This window comes from Desarmillaria tabescens (assembly GCF_030435595.1).
Source record: "Desarmillaria tabescens strain CCBAS 213 chromosome Unknown EV420scaffold_3, whole genome shotgun sequence".
Taxonomy (NCBI): Eukaryota; Fungi; Basidiomycota; class Agaricomycetes; order Agaricales; family Physalacriaceae; genus Desarmillaria; species Desarmillaria tabescens.
In genome coordinates, this window is record NW_026848302.1 from 1,771,603 (window position 1) to 1,790,096 (window position 18,494).

Sequence of the window (18,494 nt, forward strand, 5' to 3'; positions counted from 1 at the left end):
AGTAAATAGAACATGGCATTGTCCCAGCACATGTGGAAATGCAGCCATCTTACAACTGTACAGAACTACAACAGTGTATTACATATTCCTTCAAAACTGGGTTTCTACCTTTGCAGCTGCAACCCACCCCTCCATTGCAGCCTATTGTAGGCCTTGTCAGGCCTTAGGATACTTCAATTGCTGCAGCAGCTTAGAACTGTGCTAGTAGCCAAAATCAGTCCTCTGGAAATGTCCCAAAACATTGATTATCATCTATCTAGTGTCTTAGGCAGTAGATACTACATGAGGGAAATCCATGAAAAGTGTACATGTGCCTGTAGTAAAGAGCAATCTGTTCCATATGAAAGATCCAATGACTTGTATGACAAAGGTCAAAGTTGCCCCAAGGGAGACCCACTAATGAAGGCAGAGAGGGCAACAGACAAAACTACACCCATGTGAGAACAGGATGAAGAGAGTGAATGAGAAAGCTATCATACAAGCTTACCTGCCTAGTATGAGAGTGTTTGGGAGAGTGAGAGAGTGCCATGCCACATTGTATTACTATGGCCTGAACAGAAGACACTTGCAAGAATCTGGTCTTCACTCAAGTGTCATACTGAAATGTTCTTTGAAGACCTCGATCCTTGGAACTGCACTAGGAGAATCCTGGTCCCTGCATAAGTTGCTCAGGCATCACATTGCCATTGTCTGTTCTGCCATTCCCACAATTAGACTTGCATAACACAAGCTTTAAAGGCCTATTTACACATATAGACACAATCATCTGTTTCCATCATATGTGACTATAACTAATTACCAATCCTGTGATTGTGATTTCAAGCTCAGAATCATGGTCACAACATTGATCAGCTGTGACAGAGGTTTCGAGCTCGGAATCACAGTCACAGGATTGGTTGTCACACCTTACTATTTTTCACTAGTTGGCCAATCCCAGCACTTTCCACTGTTCACTCAACCCACTCACATTGATCTTTCCCATTATGACACACAATTTGGGCTCCACCAAATACAAAGTTAAGCCACACTTAAGCAGCCCTTTGATTGTTCCAAGCACATATTCTGTACCTCCTTTGCCTCCAGTGCAATGTAGTTCTTCCCCTAGCTCTTTTAAGCCAAACCAATCACACCACTTGTTACATTTGTGATCATTTGGAAAGTGACTGAAAGCCTAGGGTAAGTTGCCCTCCCTAAACATGTCATTGTTGCCCAATCTGCATCTACATTAGCCTTTCATGTGACAATCATTCATGGACTCACTCAGGACTCATCATAACCTGTGAATCTGTCAAAACCAGGCCCACCCCTTTGCAACGACATCAGTTCCATATGGTGTGACCATACCAATATTGTACTCACCCTGGAAGTCAGAGATGAAAACCTTCCGATGAAGTTTGTCATATTGGATGTGCTGTACAAACATCAAAAACTCGGCATGGTCAGTCTCTTCCCCTTGTTCCAATTAATCATAGGCATTGAAATCACCGTTCCAAACATACTTCACAAAAGGTCCTTCCATCCATTCCTCTACAAGCCATGCCTGACTTGTCCACTGCAGACCTTTGTTGTCCTCTTTGATCAACTGCACAATGGCTGTCTCTGCAAAACAAAATTGAGGGATTGGCCATGGCAGTGAGGAGTCTTTCTCTTTGATGAAATGATGCATCCAGGCATAGGAAAACTTTAAGATTGCATCGCACCAGAGAGTTGTAACATACCAGACCCTGTAAACATGCTGGCACAATGTTACCATCATTGGGAACCTCCAAAATACCCTTCCAAGCGATCTTAAAAGTCCCTGTTCCATAGTTCTTCACATTGGAGGTATGTCCCAAGAGCGTCCCATACAATGAGCTGTCATACTCAATCTGTGAAAGCTCTGCCATTGTTTGAAGCTGCTTCAGAAAACAGTGGGGAACGACCATTATCCCTACATGCCATGAGCTCATGTTCTCTAGAAACAATGAAATGAATCAGTGCGCTGTGTTGACAATCCCAGTTCACTCCATACCAGATTCACTCCCACCCCTTCCACTCCCTTTGAATGAACCTACCCATCACAAACCATTTGTCAAGTCCTGAACTGGAACAATTTCAAATGAAGTGTCCATAGAGAGAACAACTAGGTCATCAACAGGCCCTAGGCCAGGGCTCTGCTCTTGTTTTTGTAGGTTCAGAGTCAATTCCCACATTTCAAATGTAAACTGTGTCACAGCCACACCCAACTGTTATCCTGCTGCTCAGAAGATGCCTAACAACCATTGGCAACACTCATGGTCAATCCTGTCCATCGTTCATTCCTGTCCATTGGTGTAATGGTATCCTCAAACAGGCAATTATCAGTGGCCTGATACCAGTCACTTGAATAACCCATATTGATGTCTGCAATGGCATGCACCTGAGTCGATCTGTTTGTAGTTGAGTGATCTCTTGGCAGCTGTGTGATCTCTTGGCAGCTGTGTGATGGTCTGAGGAACAGTGAGTAAAGACAGACAGTATTGAATGACCACCTGTCACATACCTGGAGCACTCTACTTGGCTTCTCTGGCACTTGCAGTGAGACCTATGAGGGGGTTCTACTGTGGCATTCCAAGTGGCGTTGTCTTCATCCCCATTAATGACCCTGGGCACATGGAAACATTTCCAAGCACCATCCACAGCAGGAGGAGCAGCCTTATCTGTTTCATTTATGATGACAACTAAAAGATCATCATCATCATCTGTCAACACTGGACGAATTTCAAGAGGCCGCTTTCTTTGGATGGGTTCTAGAGTGCTCTTGGGAGCTCCGGCCTGAGGAGAGGTATCAACAAGTATACTGCCATAAATTCATTGCTGACTCACCTTTGCTTTCCTTTGTCTTTCTTTGCAGGAGGGCTCTTGACAGGTGAACTGGTCTCCAAACTGGCATTTACCACATTCCTGTCCCACCACTCCTCGAATATTGACATGTACTGCAATCTGACGTGGAAGTTGAACTCCACTTTGCCGGAGGGGGCAATCCAACTGCCATTTTTGGGATCAATCCGACCACCCCACATGATGAACTCATCAGCATTTGAGAGCATCCCATCAGGCTTTACCATCAAGACTCTTTCACGTGACTTATCACAGAGAACAAATTCATCATAATCCCATTTGTACCCCTTCTGAGTACCAGGCAAGTGCCAGAGGTACTGCTCATGGAGTCTGCTCTCCAGATCCTTTCGCCTGCACACAACAGGAACATGTATTCCTTCAAGCATGTTGGACTGAATTAAAAAATGTCAATGCATGGTTCCACTCATTCAACTCAATGGACATACCCAATACAGTTCCATTGTCTTCTTGTTATGACAAACAACCACATCCACTACAACAACCAAGGTTTCTTGCATAGTCAGTGATGCCAACAGCTTCACAAATTTTTCTGACTCAAGCCCATGATGAATGTGGTTGGCATTATAGCCTTTGGCAGTAGCCTTAGGGTCACCTGGATGACCTTTTGGCATGGCTATAGCGCTACAAATTGTGGGTGTTGCATCTGACATGTGATTAGAGTGTCTCCATGCACATTGTCTCATGGTTTCTACTCACCAGGCTTGTTCGCATTGATGATCACTCTTCCAATAAAACCTAGATTAGGCTTCATGCAACTTGGCTTCACCACCGACTGTATGGTCTCCTCAAAATTGTCAGGACTACATTCCTGAGTGGCGCATGCAGGACGAGCATGGCTCAATGCCTTGGCAGTATTTCTTGATTGTCTAATAGCTACATTACTCAATAATCAGTCAGTCTATTCCTCCATCATAAGAGCTGGGGGTACCTGTCTTGACTCTTTCAGTGTGCTCCTCAAGCATGCAAAATGCGTTGTGGCACACCAAAATTTCTTTGAGCTCCCTCTTACCATTGACATGAGTAGTGATGGAGCAATAGTCACACCAATCACCAGAGGCAATCCAGTGTTGCTTTTTGTGTTCCCTGCTGGTAAGACACCCCATGTATTCACATTCCACCCATTCTTGGGGGTCTTGCCTCATACTGGCAAACACAGGGCATTGCCTTTCTCCATCATTGTCCAGCTTCTCATCCAGCTCATCCTCTTCCCATGTTCCTGTGGAGTTCATTGATGCTGGACATATAAATTTAGTTATGTTATGAAACTGCATGAACAGGCTTGAACATACTTGTTCCACATTGACTGGAAGGTCCAGCTATGCATAGTGAGCTTCAGTAGACATTATGTGTGAAAAGTCATGGAACTACAGACCTCTTCCAGAACCCCCACGCATCCACCATTGCACTGCGAGATGAGTCAGGGGTTTGATTCCCAACTGACCTAGAAGGGCAAAATGGGGTAGAGCCCCCCCAGCCTTTGCCTTGTTACGGTGGGGTATATACACAGTCTTAGTCTCTGTGGTGCTGGGAGTGAGATTGTGGGTAGCCCATAAGGGGATGAGGAGTGCATACCTCTGATGTAGAAACATGCAAACAATCTTTGTACTGGGAATTTTGGGGAAGATGTTCACTATCTGTACATTTTTCACCCCTGCTCATGCTGTGTTTGTGGCTGACAATCCTAACCTCAGATGCAGACATGGATAGGACTACAGTTGCTGATATCCTTGGAGACATATTGTATTAGTTGGGAGTGAATGTTGGCCCTGGGGATGGTGGTTATGACCTGTTCTCGCTTGCTGGTGCAACAGTGCCCAAACCAAACACCAACAGGCAAAGAAATGCTATGCTGTTGTTAGAGCATATGTATCTCTTGTGCATATCTTTAGAGAGGCACAATGGCAATGGATAGATTCAAGTAGGCTGCATGCTGTCTTGAATGAAGATAAAAAATCACCCGATTTTTTCACTCCAGTGAGCCCAATTTCATTTATTCTGATAAATGAAATTGGCAACCAAGGGAGATGGTGACTATTGGACAAGGCATCCCACCTGATACGTGGCACCCCATCCTTTCCCTCTAATGCTGCCCCCATGCCTCCCCAATGCCAAGCCTCACCTGGTGAGTGTTGTGCATCAGTGCAACAAGACCAACATCAACTGAATCTGATATCAGAGCAGGGCATTCCCAAGAAGAAAAATCAAAACAAACCCAATCATATCTGGTTTCTTTATTCTAAGTGCATCATGCTTTGACTCATTCCCTTCTGCAGCTCCTGATGAGGTGCTTTTGCCAAACCTGTTTCATGGTTGCTGGCATGGTTGGCTTTTTCATCATCGATTTTGGTCAGCTGGTCCCTTTGATCTATGGTGTGTTGATCAACATGATAAATGGAAAAGGTTCAGATTGTGACTTCACATGGGTCTGGACCCTTTCACTGGAGTCATCAAGTGGACAAAGATATGGTGGACCAATCGTAACCCAATCCTGATCTGCAGCTACTACTTGGATGTCATCAAGGCTGCAGGAGGTCAGTCCAAACAAAATTTGAGGTCCCCTGACTAAAATCATTGTGTAAAAATGCCTCTCATCACTCAAAGTGATCCAGGTACTGAGAATGTCTGACTGGCAAAGGCACACACTTACCTACGTCACTGGAACAAATCTATGCACCACCCGATCATATGGTTTTTAAAATGGTCCCTGAATCCTTTAAAGCCCTTGCCGATGAAATTATGAAGAAAATGGGTTTGCCTGAGGTTGTACAGGAGTGTGTCTGGGAGATTTATATGGAACTGCTCAGCAGGTTTCATGGTCATGGCATAGTGGGCCACCCTGAATGGACTGCTTGTGTTTTGTTGGGTCCCAGCAAGGGTGACGATGCTGAAGACGATGACGACATAGACATGCCAGATGAACCCATCTCTGCTGAGCAGGCCCTTGCAGAGAATCCCCTGTTCCAGTACTATGGTGGCATTAATGGAGGCATGAGACTGAGTGAGTGCATCTTACTGAGAAGTGATCAAACCAACATTGATGGCTGACTCATAGTGGCAGAAGAATGGGAGTCACAGCCTGAGGAAGTCGAAGAGTATGACATCAAAGAAGAGGGAAGGCCAGATGTCCCTGATGGAGAAGAAATAGAGAATGAACCATTTGGGAAAGCACTATGCTGGGAGGAAGAGATCAAGGAGGATTATGAGGGTGGACCTGAAGACCCAAGTGCTCCCATGACATTCTTGCTCCCTCCGGGAGAGTTCACAGCCTGTCTGTAATATCTTCCTGTCCTGACTAATTCTGTAAATATTTCCTGATGCAAGAAATTATATTATACATGTCATGCTATTAATGTGTCCATATAAACTGCTATCACAACTTTGGATGTTCCTCAAACTGTTTCCTCAAAGTCTGCTTTAGGTCATCATTTAGCTTCTTGTCATCTGGCTGCTCCGGTACCAACACCAGGTGTGTCGCAGGCAGGCAAATCGTAATATCAGTAGGGGTGTTCACTTCACCAGGTTTGACATGGACAATTCGGACTTGCCACCACAGTTCTCATTCCATGTTCCTGATTTCATAGTCAATACCACGAACATACTGACCGACATGTTCTCCATGGATGATTAGCCACAGATCATAATCACGTTGATGAGGATGCCAGATCCTAACCTGTGTATAGTCCATGGCCGCAGGCTTGGAAAAAAAGGTTCTGGCCAAAGCGACTTGGCCTCCAAGTGTCATCACCTTCACCATGACCTCTTTCTTGTGCGAAGGCAGGAAGACATGCATCTCTTTGTTGCAAAGATCAGGATGCTCCCACCAGTATGAAGCCGTGTCAAGCTGGTACCACTGTCACATTTTGGATGGTGCCATGGTACCTGTGCAATCAATGATGTGGCTGTCCTATCGTGACCTCAATGCCCACCCATGGAACTGATACTTGATGCTCTTGAATGCTAAGGGGGGTCACCATTGCCTTGGAATGGGGTGGTGTGGTGACCACTGCACAGTTACAATGGGTGCTAAAGAACTACAATTTCAAGGTCAGCCTTGCATTCACGTTCTTGTAACAAAGTCATTCCCAACTTCAATGGTATTGGCATCACTGGATGATGCGTTTGACAAGAGATGTGCTTGTTGAATAATGTTCACGTTGTTGCCTTTGACATGGTTGATCCAACTGCCTATTGTAACAAGCCCAGTGATCTCAACGTAGTCGCCGACCTGGATGTCCTTACAAACATCTCGCCAGGACACAATAGTTGAACTGCCCCCATTCAAGTCCACCAGCTTGAGGACATTGCATGATACCACTTCCACCAGACCCAGTGTCTTGTTCTTGCCAAAACAGACAGACATTCCCAGTTGAAAGACCCATTCATGCACAGGGGGAAACAACGGACCAGTCCAAACAAGTGGATGACCACACTCCAAGAAAGGTTTTGCCTGTGACCAAGAGATTGAATCATGAATTTTTGTAGCCTGCACCAGTGAGACCTGCAAAACATAAGACCATGTTCATATCAGTGGTCTTGAACATCCACATAGTCGGCTTGCTTGTAGAGTCTTGGTTCTGGATGAGTGCTTTGCCATTTGTGCTTCACAGGCAGGGAATCCAACAGGCGAGGCACCACGAGTGTTTCATAGCCCCAAGTATGTGTCTGTAGCACCAATGCAAGGTTGTTGCAGTATCATCCTTCGCAAACACACAGCCAGTCCTCTCGGGTGAACCCAGATGCTCTACATCCTTCATGTTGCCAGGTCCACCAATCCACCATGTCGAGCATTTCAAAAACCAGATACCCATAACTGCCTGAGCACGAGACTTCCTATATCTTTCCAACAGTTCTTTAAGCCACTGTTCTAAGTCATGATGGTTTGAATTGTTGTCCTGCGGTGTTGGTTCGACCTCATGGATTGCTATCTCCTGCTCTATGTCACAAGCTAGATATCAATGAAAAAGGTCAGATACGTGATGTCTGAGAAGAGAGGGTGCACACATGTGTAAGTGTCATATTCTTCCTCATCACCTTTGTCGTCGCCCTCGCTGGCAGCATCATTGATGAACGGTGTTGCGACTACAGCCTACTTACACATGGAATTTTGCAATCTAGCATGTTTTACACATACACAGAGATATAGTGAGCGAGCAGACTAAAATGATGCGTTAACACTAATGCTACATGGTGCAATGATGCAGAATATAACTTAGGGCATAAGAAGTGATGGGATTCTAAACAGGACTTAGTCACAGCACTGTACCTGATGGGCATGCATGATGAGAAGGCCAAACCCATACCCAGTACACTATGCTCTAACTTACAAGCATGCTCATGGGAGTTAGATGACACTTCGAAGGTTGCATTAACATTGAAAGTACTTAGCACACTCACTAACTATGACATGCTGTACCTGAAAATCTGAGGAAATCCTTATGCAAGATGACAGATATCACCGGCTCGAACTTGGACAGTGGGTCTCAGCCAAAGTCCATGAGCCCACATTCCATTGTCCAGAGTCCCATTGTTCAAAGACTCACTTGTTGCTGTGTCTATGAGAAGCCTCTGTGAATCCAAGAAAGAAGTACTGAAGGACGTATGTCAGAAGTGATAGTTCTGTATGCCTAGACCTGTCAGTCGTCAGAGAACAAGCCTGCGGGTGTCAGGAGAGCATCTCTTGGCATGCGTTTAGTGAGCTCACTATAGAAATGAGACTAAAACTGGGAAGCCTGACTCAGATGCTCAGTAAGGCAGTGGTGGCAATGTGCTATGCATGTAGGGGTCTGGGCACTGCACGATGTTTGTAATTCTAAATTCTCTGTAGTATAAGTAGGATGGTTCCAGTAGATAGAAGCCAAGTTTCAAGCCCCCGAGTTCCCATGCACATGTTGAAGATGGTACTATGACAAAGGATCAGTTTGTGACTTCAAGCTTTGCATAGAATTAGCAAGCTCACTCAGAGAAATATGAGATACCCTTTTGATAAGACTTTTGAGAACTTAGTCAGAGTGAATACGAATCAGTGATGCTGTTTCTGTTCTGTTAAGTGTGATAAGTCTGTTTAGAGAGTGAAAATAAGGAGCTTAGCCCAGTGCCTCAGGTTGAACAAGTTGTGCCATCTTACATGATGGAAATTGATGGGAAGACTTCAGTCCCATGCCTGATCAAGATCTCTGCTGACCAGTATCGCTGAAGTGACAATCGCTGTAGCTGTAGTCATGGTCATGGAGATAACACAAAAAGAAATGCAGTGTCTAACTACCACTGTGCTGTCCTCCATCTTTTTGGGAATTCCTTCTTCTCTTCATATTTGAATGCAATCATCCTTCCACTTCCACATGACACATGCCTCCTTCCCCTTGGCCAACTCTCTTCCTGGCTAATTGCCAGTTCTGCAAATTTTCATGCTACCAAGGCCATCCATGGTGCCATCACCAAAAACTATTCAGTGGCATCACTTATTACCCATATCAATCAAGCATATGGGATACCAAAGAACCAAACTGAGCTGGACATTGAGCACTATATAGAGTATAATAATGTCAAAGTTTCTAAGCCAGTCTCTGATCTACCCCCTCCTTGATGCAGCATGCAGTGTCCTGGCTGCCAGAGATGGTACCGCTTTGAAAGGTGTGCATCACACAGGGCAAGTCTGAAGTATTTGCAACAACATCAGATAAATAGTCACTGTCCAGGTGAGAATGCAAAACCTGGTAAGACAGAGGTCCTACAATATGCCCATAAGCAACCCCTCTTTCGTAAAAAGGTTGGTGTTGAAGGGATCCATCTACCTTTGACAGAGGCATACAAACCTCCTAGTGAATCAGAAGAAGTGATGGCTACTATAGTCTCAACCCTTCCAACCCATCATCAGCCAACCTCCTGTCCAGAGTATCTCAAAACCCAGCTCCCCTTTTGGTCTTATGTCCAGTGCAATGCACTTACCTTGCCTAATGAAATGGAACTGCACATCAATGTGCTTCATTCGTGCATGGTATGTGGAGTCTTTTGAGAGTGTCATTGCCCCTTGATTGTTGCAGAATAACATTGTTGGGGTGGCGATTGGGTGGATGAGTTCCTTGAAGAGTTTGTGGAGCCATATCAGCTCCTTTGATGTGTGCGTCAGGGCAACGTATTCAGCCTTGGTACTGGAGAGGGTGATGATAGGCTGTTTCTTAGAGCTCCAGGATATGATTCCATTCTCTACAAAGAAGGCATACCCTGAAATTGAGTGCCTGTGCATCTGCTGAGCCCAGTCTGCATCAGAATAGCCTATAACGTCCATGCTCTTTCCTCCTAGAGTGAGACTATAGTCTCAAGTTCCCTTTAGGTATTTGAAGACTCATAAAACTGCATGCCAGTGAGAGGTTCTTGGCTCCTGCATGTAATGGGATAGCATTGACATCACGTAGGAGATATCGGGTCGAGTTGCAAGAGATGTGTACATGAGACGTCTGATGGCCTCACAGTATTGGGAATGCTGGGCCTTGGGGAGCACAGTGGTGGATACGGAGGGTGAGTCGTAACTCAAATCGATTCCTGGTTCCATTGGCATGATGACTGCTCTAGCTTCGCTTTGGCCAGCCCATTCGACAATGCTGTTGACATATGCCTGTTGGCCTAGAGTGATGGTCCTGGCCTCACGGTTGCGGTGTACGCTAATACCGAGCAGCCATTTAATCTCACCAAGGTCAGTCATCTCGAAGTGCTCTCTGAGCTGCTTCTTGATGAGGTTCATTGTGTCGTTGGAGTCGGCAATGATGGTGTACTTGTCTTTGCTGAATTTGTAGAACACTGCTTCATCGGCCTGGCATATGGAGTATCCGAGAGCAAGGAATACTCATCTCAGCTTCTGGTACCACTTGTGTGTGCCCTGCTTGCTTCCATACAATGGCTTATGCAGTTTACAGCATAGCTTCTTCCCTTTGAGTCTGTTGGGGATTTCCCTAAAGTCCTCGTACATCGGCGGTAACTCCATATACAAGGTTTTATGGAGGTCAGCTTGGAGGTAGGCATTTTTGATGTCTGCTTGGTGTATTTCGGCATCCTTCTGAGCAGCTACGGATAGTAATGCATGTAGAGTAGTTAGGTGGACTGTCGGAGTGAATGTTTCATGAAAATCAACGCTGTAAATTTGGGAGAACCCCTTTAGGACCAGCTGAGCCTTGTATCGTACAATATGGCCTTGATCATCCATCTTGATATGAAACGTATATCTGTTTTTAGTGATGTTGGCCCCAGGTGGAGTGGGGATTATGTCACACATATGTAAGCCTTCAACTTGGCTTAGCTCCCTCTCAATGGTGTCCTTCCATTCCCATTTTTGCAGTCCCTTCAGTGCCTCCTGTATGGAATCTGGCTCTCCATTAGTTGTGGCTAGTGCTGACTCAACCACTCTTCCTCGCTCATACGCTCGTATCATAGTCCATTCCACCTGGTTCAAGGCTCCCATCATCTTCAAGGACACATGCAGTGACACCAGCAGCCTTCAACATTCGGTTGATGTTGTAGAAACCTTCTGGCTTGCATGAGCCTCGTTGGGGTCGGGCTGGAGGGTCATTTTCATCAGGAATGTCCTCAATTTGGACCCTTCATTGGTGTGGTGCGAGATTTGAGCTTGATGGCAGGGTTGATAGAGGTGTTAGTAGTGACAGCGGGTTTTCTGGAGTGTCTTGAGTGTCTGTAGGGGGTGTGGCAGGTTTGTCTCCCTTGTTTTTGGTCTCTTTTGGGCTGTCACGAGTGTCATTTGTAGCATGGAATCTGTCGGGATTGACAATTGTTTTGTACTCCCTCTCAATTTTGACAGTTTCTTTGCTCAGGTCTTTATCTTTATTGAAGTAGATGTTTCTCTCGACACTGACATGATGTTTTCCAGGCCAATAGACCTGGATACCCTTTGACTCTTCGTCAACGCCTACAAATCAGCCAGGATCAGCACGAGGCTGTAGTTTCCCCTGTCTGAGTTGCTTCACCCACACGGTGCACCCGAATTCATGCAGATTGGACATGTTGGGCTTCTTTTGTGTAGCCTTTTCATGTGGGGTTGTCTTTTCATCAGCAAGAGCGCTGTGGTGGAGCCGGTTTCTCAGCCAGCAGTGGTAGGCTACAGCTTTGGCCCACAGATAGTTGGGCAGCCCAGCTGCAATTATCATGGCTCAGGCGCCTTCAAGCACGGTGCGCATTTCTCGTTCCATCATTCCATTTGAGGATGGCAAGTCATGGACATTGAGGTGACATATTGTCCCTGCAGATTTAAGGTGTCGTTTGAACTCCTCGCTCGTAAACTCTCCTCCACGGTCACACCCGAATATCTTCATGATGTCTACTCCACATTGGGCTTTCATCCAAGCCTCATGCTCCTTGTAGCAGTGCAATGTCTCCGATTTCTTCTTCATGAAGTATGGTAAGCGCTCCCTCATTGCGATGTCTTTGAATAGTGCAAATTACTTTGAACCACCAAGAGACTTGACTTTGGCTGGTCCCCATACGTCTCCCATGACCTTGTCACCATATTTCTTGGCTGACTCATTGTCACTATGCTTTGGGAAAGGTTTCATAGCAGCTTTAGCTTGTATGCATGCTGAGCAGAACTCCGGTTCGGAGTTTAGGTCAACATTGGGGGTGATAATCTCCCTGTTACGTATGCTCTGCTTCAGGGCTTCATGGCTTGCATGTCCTGTCATGCAGTGGAACTGCGAGATACTGATTTGAGGGGTAGTGGCAGCTGCTGTGGGGGATTTGCTATGGTGATGGTTGGTGGAGCCTTGTACGCAGTAGAGTCCATTGATTTTAGGCATGATCCCGATGACGTGTCTGTCAGGTTTCGGGATTTTGATATAACAGTTTCCATCTTCAACTGTAAGTGAATAGCCTGCTGTATCAAGACAGCTGACTGATATTAGTGTAAATGCTAGGTGCGGGGAGTAGTACGTGTTGTAGAGGGTGACCTTGGTCACTGGTTTGCCATGGCCCATTGGCAGGTATGTGATGTAGTCTCCTCTGCCGATAGCATTGAATGAATGTCCATCAGCGGTGCGGATGGGTGTTGGCTTGATATCCACAAAGTTGATCATTTTACTTCGGGCAGGTGAGAAGTGGCGGCTAGCTCCCATGTCAATGAGTTCACCATCATAGCATATGCCCGAGGCGGCTAATGCTTCAGCCTGGGCTTGACAGTCAGACGTGGCGCTAAGCTCCATGTTCTCATCGTCAATTATTGTAGCGAAGCCATAGCTTTTGACTTCAGAGCTTGAGGACTGGCCTGCAACATTGGCCGAGTCGCCATCTTTCTTCTTCTTCAAGTCCCAAAGTGCTTGGCCCTCTTTACCTCCTCCCTCATGGAAGCAGTCATCGAAGACGTGGTTGTCCATGCCACAATTTGTGCAGTGCTTCTTTTTCTTCTCTTTTGATTCCTTTCCCTTCTTCTTTCCCTTTCCCTTGTCCTTTGCAGCCCTAGCGCTTGCTGTGAGAGCAGAATTCTGTACTCCTTTGTCGATATTCTTTTCAACCTTCATCTCATTGGCGGCTTCCAAGACTTCTTGGATGAGCACAGCACTTGTTATGGGTTTGCTTGTTAGCTTAGCTGCTATGCTGAGCGTTTTCAGGACTGGGTGGTAACTGGGAAGAGATTGTTGAATGTACGTGCAGAATGACTGATCGGTGATGACAGTGCCCATGCATTGCATGTTTGAGAGGTGTGTGTGAATGTCACCATCCTCTGGGCATCATGTGTTTTGCAACTGTGAGAGGAGATCTTGCTGTACGAGGTCCCCTTTTGTCTCAAAGATGGCTACAAGTGCAGCCCATACATGTGCTACACTCGGTTGGTTCTTTATTTGCATGAATGTAGAGTTTGAGACTGTCTCGTAAAAGATCTCTCACATCAAGGCCTCCTTCTGGTCATACTCGTCCTGGAGCTTTAGGTGTTTTTCGAGCTCATCATCAGACAGTGGTGCAAGTTCTCCCAGCTTGTAATAGTCCCCATTCCTTTCAGTGAGTCCAGCTGGCTTCTTTGCGGTTCCAGCGAGGTGATATTTTAGTCCCTTTGAGGTTGTCACATTGGGTATTTGCTCTTTGTAGAGGATCCAATTGCTCCCATCATCTTTGAGCCAGGGCAGGTTGAGAAGCTTCACTGTGGAGGTGGTATTCATATCGCCGGGGCCCATAACCTCTTGAGCAGTGGACCAGGGTGTACGCAGAGGAAAGGCACAGTTGCAAGAGGAAAAGGATTCTATAGAATATATATGAGTATGAAGTATATATCTCAGCATGAAGATGTTGGTTGAACGCTGTACTGTACCTATAGAATATGTATGAGTATAAAGTATATCTATAGGTACGATTAGCAATAGTATAATAGAAATATAGTGAGTATACACATATATCTCAGCATGAAGATGTTGGTTGAACGCTGAGATGCTGCAATGAAAAAAAATAGACTAATCAGGTATGTACCAGTAATCTAAATATAGTCCATGGCTTGCGGTTAATGCTCGCCATGCTCAACAGTTGCAGGAGACAGGTTCAATTTGGCGACAAGTGTGCTGCATAAAAAGTGAGGACAGCTTATTTATGAGTGCACATAGATGCAGCAGGTCAGTGGATAGCGTCAATCTGCAGACATGGAAGGATCTGTTCTCGCAATCCTTTAAAATAGGGGGCAGTGGCGATGAAAGAGACAGCTTAATTGTCACCCCTGACGATATCTTAGAGCCCTCTCATCTGGATATATGTGCAAATGAGCACTGGCAAACCATTGAGGAGCCATTTGATGCTGATGATTGGATCTTTCTGCCATGTAATATGGAGGAACTTATGTGGCCTCAGTAGATCAGACAATCAACCTTAGCATCCTTGGCCTAAAGTCAACTGTAAGTGTCATTTATGTCAGATGACTTGGTCCTTTGAGGATACTAATCTTCCCAAGTTCCAAGATGACAAGGAGACAGTTTTGGGATGGCAGGCTTGTGCTCATGACAGCCTGACCTGCTGGCATGGTAAAAGCATCAACGATCGGGAATGTATGGTGGCTCATGTGAGCGCCTCACAGCTTGCTGCGAGAGGGGTGTCCTTGCAGGCCCTGCTTCAAACCAAACAAGTTTTTGTAACCAGCATGGAAGAAAGCAGTCCCTGGGAGTGGGACATAGATTCCATGAAAAAGATCGGCAATGTAGATGTGCCCTGGGAAGTACAAGGTGGATATGCAGAGCCGCTTGTGGAGTGCCTCTCTGATATACTATTCAAGACCATTCTACCAGGAGCAAGAAAGACATGGAGCTTCACATCGAATGTTTGCTTCATTTGTTCTTGAGCAGGGGGATCGAGAGAGCAAGGGTCTGGTGCTTAACGCACTCTACTTGCCAAGAGCAGAGAGGCTGCTGGTTGAGACACCGCATGCAGAGTGAGCACTCACTCCATACTACTCAGCATGTCCTTAATGACCTTCTTGATGTGGCAGGCCAGTCATGAGTCAATCCATTGCGTTTGATCAAACTAGGGAAGTGCCCACTGACATCTTCAACAACCACTATCCCAAGGATGCCACATGCTTCGCCTTGGCCTCCACCATGGCAACTTTCAGTTATATCCATCATGATGGCATGAGTGTGAGAACTGTCATCCAAGTACTGACAGGCAAAAAGATATGGTTTTTCTTCTGTAGGGTGGCATGCTGTATTCAGGACACACATGTGGACGAGTTCATGAATGATTGGGTGCCAGGGTTCATACCTGACCCTACTGAGTGGGAGGCAGAAGTTGTGGTCTTGGAGCCTGGCACAGTCCTGTGAGTAGACCTTAACATTCAGTGCACTAACCTGACAGGGGAACACATTTAGTTTCATGTGCCCAAATACTCATCATGCAGTGATCACTCTCAAGAATTGCATTGTGTTGGGACAGCATTTCTACATGATGAGCTGCATACAGGATACTGTCGCAGGGTATGTCCACACTTGCATGTTGCACTACTACATCACCAATGTTGTCCACCATAAACTGTGCTCGATATTGCTGAGAATGATGTGTTACTTCAGCCAAGTGATATGTGGCCCAACAGGCTGGCAAGGTCAGTACCCTTGGTAGTTTTATCATCATCCCGGATAATCATGTTGGCAACAGGTTCAGATGTCCATGTACCTGACATTAGTACCCAACTAGGATTACTGGATGTCATTGCTTTGGGTAATTTTTGCATCTTCGCATTGGCTTTGAATGGCGAGTGTAAGGAACCAACCAAGGATGGGGTGCATCTCGCTATTACCTCATACAAGGATATAATTCGCTTTGCCACCTGTCACTTCATCCTTTATGGTCCCAATGGCATCCCCAAGACGCCATATGGCTTGGTGAGGCAGTCAGCTTTGCATTTTGGATGAGCCATGGATGTTTATGCAGGTTTCATAGCCTCATCTGGCCATTTCAAGAATGATGATATGGATGACCCAGTGGACAATACAACCTTATGTTCCATAGTGCAGGGGGTTCTGTGGGAGTTGTTTGGCACTTCTTACACTGGAGAAGATCTCCTCACTGCTTCAAAGATGGACTTGTGTATGTTAATCCCACTGTTCATCATCCAGCCACAAGGTCAAGATATGATATACATTGTCAGAAGTTCTGCTGTGCTGTGTTTCCTGATGACGTCTCAGGTTTTGATCACCAGAAGTGGGACACAGAGTGGCCTGCAATGGCACAAGAGGTGGATGCTGTCGTGGCCACCTCTATAAAAGAACATCACAGTTCAGCAATGAGTTTAGGGGACATCACAACAGTAGGGCAGTGGAGAAAAATATGGTGAGACAAGTTCATTTTCGGTATGCGACAAGTCCAATGGGTGTGGTCGAATCATCTGAAATTTCTTTTAGGAGATTGTAATGCCCCCATCAATGGGGAGAAGGTGTGTGGCTCTTCATGCTGTCTCAACTAGACAACTAAGATGAGAATGACAGTACATCCAGTTGGCAAGATCCAAGGACCAAGGGCAGGGATGGGAAGTCGATGCATACACCTTGGCCCGGTCTGATTTTGAGGCATTATCAGAAGGGGGTTCTGTGCCCTCAACAGTCCTGCAGTGTCTGTTAAAGAGCATAATATTGGAGCACAATGCATCACATCAAGAGGGTTGGTTCATGTGGCCAGGTATGGACTACCATTGGGGGCAGTCATATGCTGAAGAAGTTGAGGTATGTCATTTATCGAAGCTCAACTGGGAATAGAGTGAACAAGTGTTATAGAAGAACATGGCCAGGCCAGGATACTGTTGCAGTTGGATGCTATGGGAGCACAAATCAGGCCACTGGATTCTGATCCAAATCGATCTGAATGTCAAGTGTTTCACTGTATGGGACAGCAGACAAGCTTTGGATGCCTCACAGTCTCAGGCCAATGACTGGGTTTTGGTAAGTTGTATTCCTGTGTGTGTTTGCTGCGCTAAGTCTGTAGAAAACACTTTTTGGCATCTTTGACAACGTTGCAAACCAGGATGTAAACCACTGGACTATGACTCTTGATAAGACAGCAGGTGTCAAATTCCCATGTGAGCTTGATCATTGTGCTGAGTCCAGACATAGTCACCTCAAAGTCCCAAACTCAAAGATAGTGGACTGTACACCTGCATGTATGCCTGGGTCATCATGCACAATGGTGGCTTCAAAGATCTGGACACATCTATTTGGAGGTTTGAATCGATCAGAGCAGTGCTGAGAGCCGAATTCTTGGACTACTTGGTACATTGGTATATAGAGAATGTGAGGGGGGACTAATGTATATTAAGTAATTATGTAAATAAACCATGGTAGCTTGTAGTCATCAAGTTTAAGAATCACGTCATTAAATGTTTTACGGTAAGTTCAGAGAAGGTACAATTTCAAGTTTAGCAAGCCATTGTCAGAGGAGGATAGTGCATGAGAATAGGTAATGTCCACAGTATGAAATTGTAGACAAAGTACTGACGTCGTACCAGATGGAAAACGTGGATTTGCGTGAGTAGCAGGTGCTTTCATGGTTCTCCTGCACACAAATGCTCATGCGTAGGGAGGTTGAAGGATACTTGATAAATGGGACCTCCCACCAAAAAGCGAAAAAACAGAAAAAGAACAAAGAAAAGAAAAAAGCAATAAAAGTTCGGATGGATGACCGGTTTGATGACTGGTAGTTGTGCTGTGGCTGTGCACCATGCCTTGCAATACGAGCCTTCATCCCACAATTGCGTCTTGCACTTGATTGACCATGTGTAGGGACATCCCTCTGCACTATAGCAATCCCACACATGTGACAGGACAGTAGCACCCACAGTACATGCTTGTTGTATGCCACTGAGGGCAATTTTATGCCCTGTCATGCCTAACTCGGCCGTTTGGATGTCCTGTGACCCCAAATCATGTGCAAGGGCCCTAAAACACCAAGATCTCATTGCACCATATAGCAGGAGGCTGCCGACTACTTGTGATAGTCATTGCCGCAAATGGCAGGCGGTTTCACATTCCTGGAGGATCATTTTATGCTTTGGAATGTCCCATGGCACTGCAAGAGTCGTCTGTCCTGCTGCCTCACTAGGATCGGGTTTGGGTGAATTGAGGGAGAGTGCAGGATATTCCTAATAGTGGTTTACCTAC

The 18,494-nt window shown here is 45.7% G+C and overlaps 4 protein-coding genes across 4 annotated transcripts; 2 read left to right on the forward strand and 2 right to left on the reverse strand.

Annotated features, from left to right (window-relative positions):
- Nucleotides 1-637: 637 nt before the first annotated feature.
- On the reverse strand, nt 638-4,581 carry EV420DRAFT_1474660 (uncharacterized protein; the record flags this gene model as incomplete). Its single annotated transcript, XM_060469221.1, has 17 exons — nt 638-740; nt 800-852; nt 968-1,163; nt 1,261-1,277; nt 1,360-1,411; nt 1,500-1,681; nt 1,719-1,954; nt 2,012-2,050; nt 2,260-2,468; nt 2,522-2,818; nt 2,845-3,251; nt 3,306-3,472; nt 3,577-3,753; nt 3,809-4,114; nt 4,170-4,196; nt 4,253-4,361; nt 4,453-4,581. The coding sequence occupies 17 exons, from the start codon at nt 4,579-4,581 to the stop codon at nt 638-640; spliced, it is 2,706 nt and encodes a 901-aa protein (XP_060337932.1).
- Nucleotides 4,582-5,299: 718 nt separating this feature from the next.
- Nucleotides 5,300-6,156, forward strand: EV420DRAFT_1474661 (uncharacterized protein; the record flags this gene model as incomplete). Its single annotated transcript, XM_060469222.1, has 3 exons — nt 5,300-5,411; nt 5,600-5,878; nt 5,933-6,156. The coding sequence occupies 3 exons, from the start codon at nt 5,300-5,302 to the stop codon at nt 6,154-6,156; spliced, it is 615 nt and encodes a 204-aa protein (XP_060337933.1).
- A 94-nt stretch (nt 6,157-6,250) lies between these two features.
- EV420DRAFT_1474662 (uncharacterized protein) lies at nt 6,251-8,216 on the reverse strand (the record flags this gene model as incomplete). Its single annotated transcript, XM_060469223.1, has 9 exons — nt 6,251-6,420; nt 6,484-6,730; nt 6,807-6,903; nt 6,942-7,378; nt 7,426-7,542; nt 7,626-7,825; nt 7,882-7,966; nt 8,012-8,035; nt 8,205-8,216. The coding sequence occupies 9 exons, from the start codon at nt 8,214-8,216 to the stop codon at nt 6,251-6,253; spliced, it is 1,389 nt and encodes a 462-aa protein (XP_060337934.1).
- Nucleotides 8,217-14,465: 6,249 nt separating this feature from the next.
- EV420DRAFT_1474663 (uncharacterized protein) lies at nt 14,466-17,933 on the forward strand (the record flags this gene model as incomplete). Its single annotated transcript, XM_060469224.1, has 19 exons — nt 14,466-14,474; nt 14,500-14,677; nt 14,710-14,750; nt 14,771-15,169; nt 15,195-15,280; nt 15,338-15,664; nt 15,717-15,821; nt 15,915-15,946; nt 16,000-16,226; nt 16,305-16,431; nt 16,530-16,619; nt 16,746-16,777; nt 16,830-17,063; nt 17,115-17,279; nt 17,323-17,416; nt 17,476-17,627; nt 17,679-17,723; nt 17,843-17,861; nt 17,914-17,933. 19 exons carry the CDS (start codon nt 14,466-14,468, stop codon nt 17,931-17,933), a joined length of 2,382 nt encoding a protein of 793 aa, XP_060337935.1.
- Between the last annotated feature and the right edge of the window lie 561 nt (nt 17,934-18,494).